General features: G+C 39.2%; 1 protein-coding gene across 1 annotated transcript; it reads left to right on the top strand.

The window, feature by feature from the left end:
- The first annotated feature begins 290 nt into the window (after positions 1-290).
- Positions 291-1,012, top strand: LOC122051332 (histone H4). Its single transcript, XM_042612416.1, has one exon. It carries the CDS (start codon positions 342-344, stop codon positions 651-653), a length of 312 nt encoding a protein of 103 aa, XP_042468350.1. The 5' UTR covers positions 291-341; the 3' UTR covers positions 654-1,012.
- Positions 1,013-1,938: the final 926 nt, after the last annotated feature.

The raw sequence follows: 1,938 nt of genomic DNA on the forward strand, positions 1-1,938 counted from the left end.
CGGTTCTGATGATCTGAACCAACAGATGGACCGAACCAAGTAACCACGTACAATTCGCGCCAATTGGAACGCGCCAATTCGAGGATTTTGCTTTTCGTAAAGTCCGCGTATAGCGGGCGCCACGAGATGGATCGTCGATCCGCTCACCATCGTTTCCGCCAATGAGCATCGAAAGTGACTAATCGAACGGACAGCAAACAAATTAGTCTCGTCCCACGGATCGCCTTCCATCCAACAGTCCAGTTTGCGTTCGTCGTTATATATGCAAACCGATGCATACCATCCGACACGCGTTCCACATCCTTGTCCCAAATCGATTGCAACTCAGAATCAGATCGATTATGTCGGGCCGCGGGAAGGGAGGCAAAGGGTTGGGGAAGGGCGGCGCCAAGCGCCACCGCAAGGTCCTCCGCGATAACATCCAGGGCATCACCAAGCCCGCCATCCGCCGCCTGGCGAGGAGGGGCGGCGTCAAGCGCATCTCCGGCCTCATCTACGAGGAGACCCGGGGTGTCCTTAAGATTTTTCTCGAGAACGTCATCCGTGACGCCGTCACCTATACTGAGCATGCCCGACGCAAAACTGTCACTGCCATGGATGTCGTCTACGCCCTCAAGCGCCAAGGCCGCACTCTCTACGGCTTCGGCGGCTAAACGTCAATATGGCACAAGGGTAGTGCCTGATAGAATTGTAATCACAATCTATCAGTGTTAGATACAAAATATTGAATATTGCCGTTGCTGAACTTCATCACATTGCCTCCTTTGGAAATCCAAGCATTCGTGTCACCTTATCCCATCCGGCGTTTTCGTCCAACGCAGGTTCATGATGCAGATGCACCCCTACACCCTCTACTGTGTTCAAGCGGCGACCATAGGGTTACGAATTGGAGGTGGCAGTGTATTTTCTTTTCTTTTAATTTTTTGGTAGTGCATGTATCAGTTCATCGTATTAATCAGGGATGTGATTGATCCGGTCTCAATATAAAGTTTCTTATCGACTATCATGTAAACTGCAGGTGAGTTTTGGGATATTTTAGGATTGGGATTCACATCCTCAGTGCCTAATTTTATGTTTAGATGGGGGAAGAGTGTTTAGATGGGGGAGGTGTTTCATTACTGGGGAGGGAAGGAAGGGTAATTTTTTTATATTCTAAATCAGGGATAAGAAAATAAGAGAAGGATAAAATTTTCCAGTCTCTCATTTCCTTTTTTTTCTCCTCATTTCTAAACAAAATTAAGTCTCTTTGGGATTGTTTATTGATCAGTGTATTAGTTACTGTCAACTTAAAATTTAGGATTTGAATTTCAATTTGAATTTAAATGTTTTTTTCATGTGTTGGTCATTATTTTAAAAATTAAAAGATATTTATGATTTATTTTTTTATATTAACTTTGGGATCAGTGGAGGTATTAGGAGGAGCATAATTATCTTTTTAAACAAAATTAAAAAGATATTTCTTTAATAGATATTCCTTTTTATTTACTTATCCTTCTTTTATCTTCTCTCAAAAGTCTGTAAAATGCTTGTCTCACTTTTGTGTGTTAGTTTGGGACGGATTAGAAGCATTAAGGAGGAACGAATTGTCTTTTTTTAACATATAAGAAACTTGTCTCACTATTTGTTATTATTTTGATCTAATAGTAAGTCATCAAATAATGAAGGAATTGATGTGTGTTTTTCAAAGATCGTGATGAGAGCATGGTAGATGAATCTGGATTGATAATTTTGACTTTTAAGCAAAATTTACTTGAGATATAAAAGGGCATCTTTAATAGGAACGGTAAGAGTTTTAAATTAGCTTTTTTTATAATTTCAATATGCACATTAATAATTAATAATATGAAAGTTTATTAAAATATTTTAATAATTAAAACTTTAAATAATTTTTTAAAATTCAAATTTATAGCATGAGTAATGATTTTGTACATATTATAT

This window comes from Zingiber officinale, chromosome 1B, assembly GCF_018446385.1.
Source record: "Zingiber officinale cultivar Zhangliang chromosome 1B, Zo_v1.1, whole genome shotgun sequence".
Classification (NCBI taxonomy): domain Eukaryota; kingdom Viridiplantae; phylum Streptophyta; class Magnoliopsida; order Zingiberales; family Zingiberaceae; genus Zingiber; species Zingiber officinale.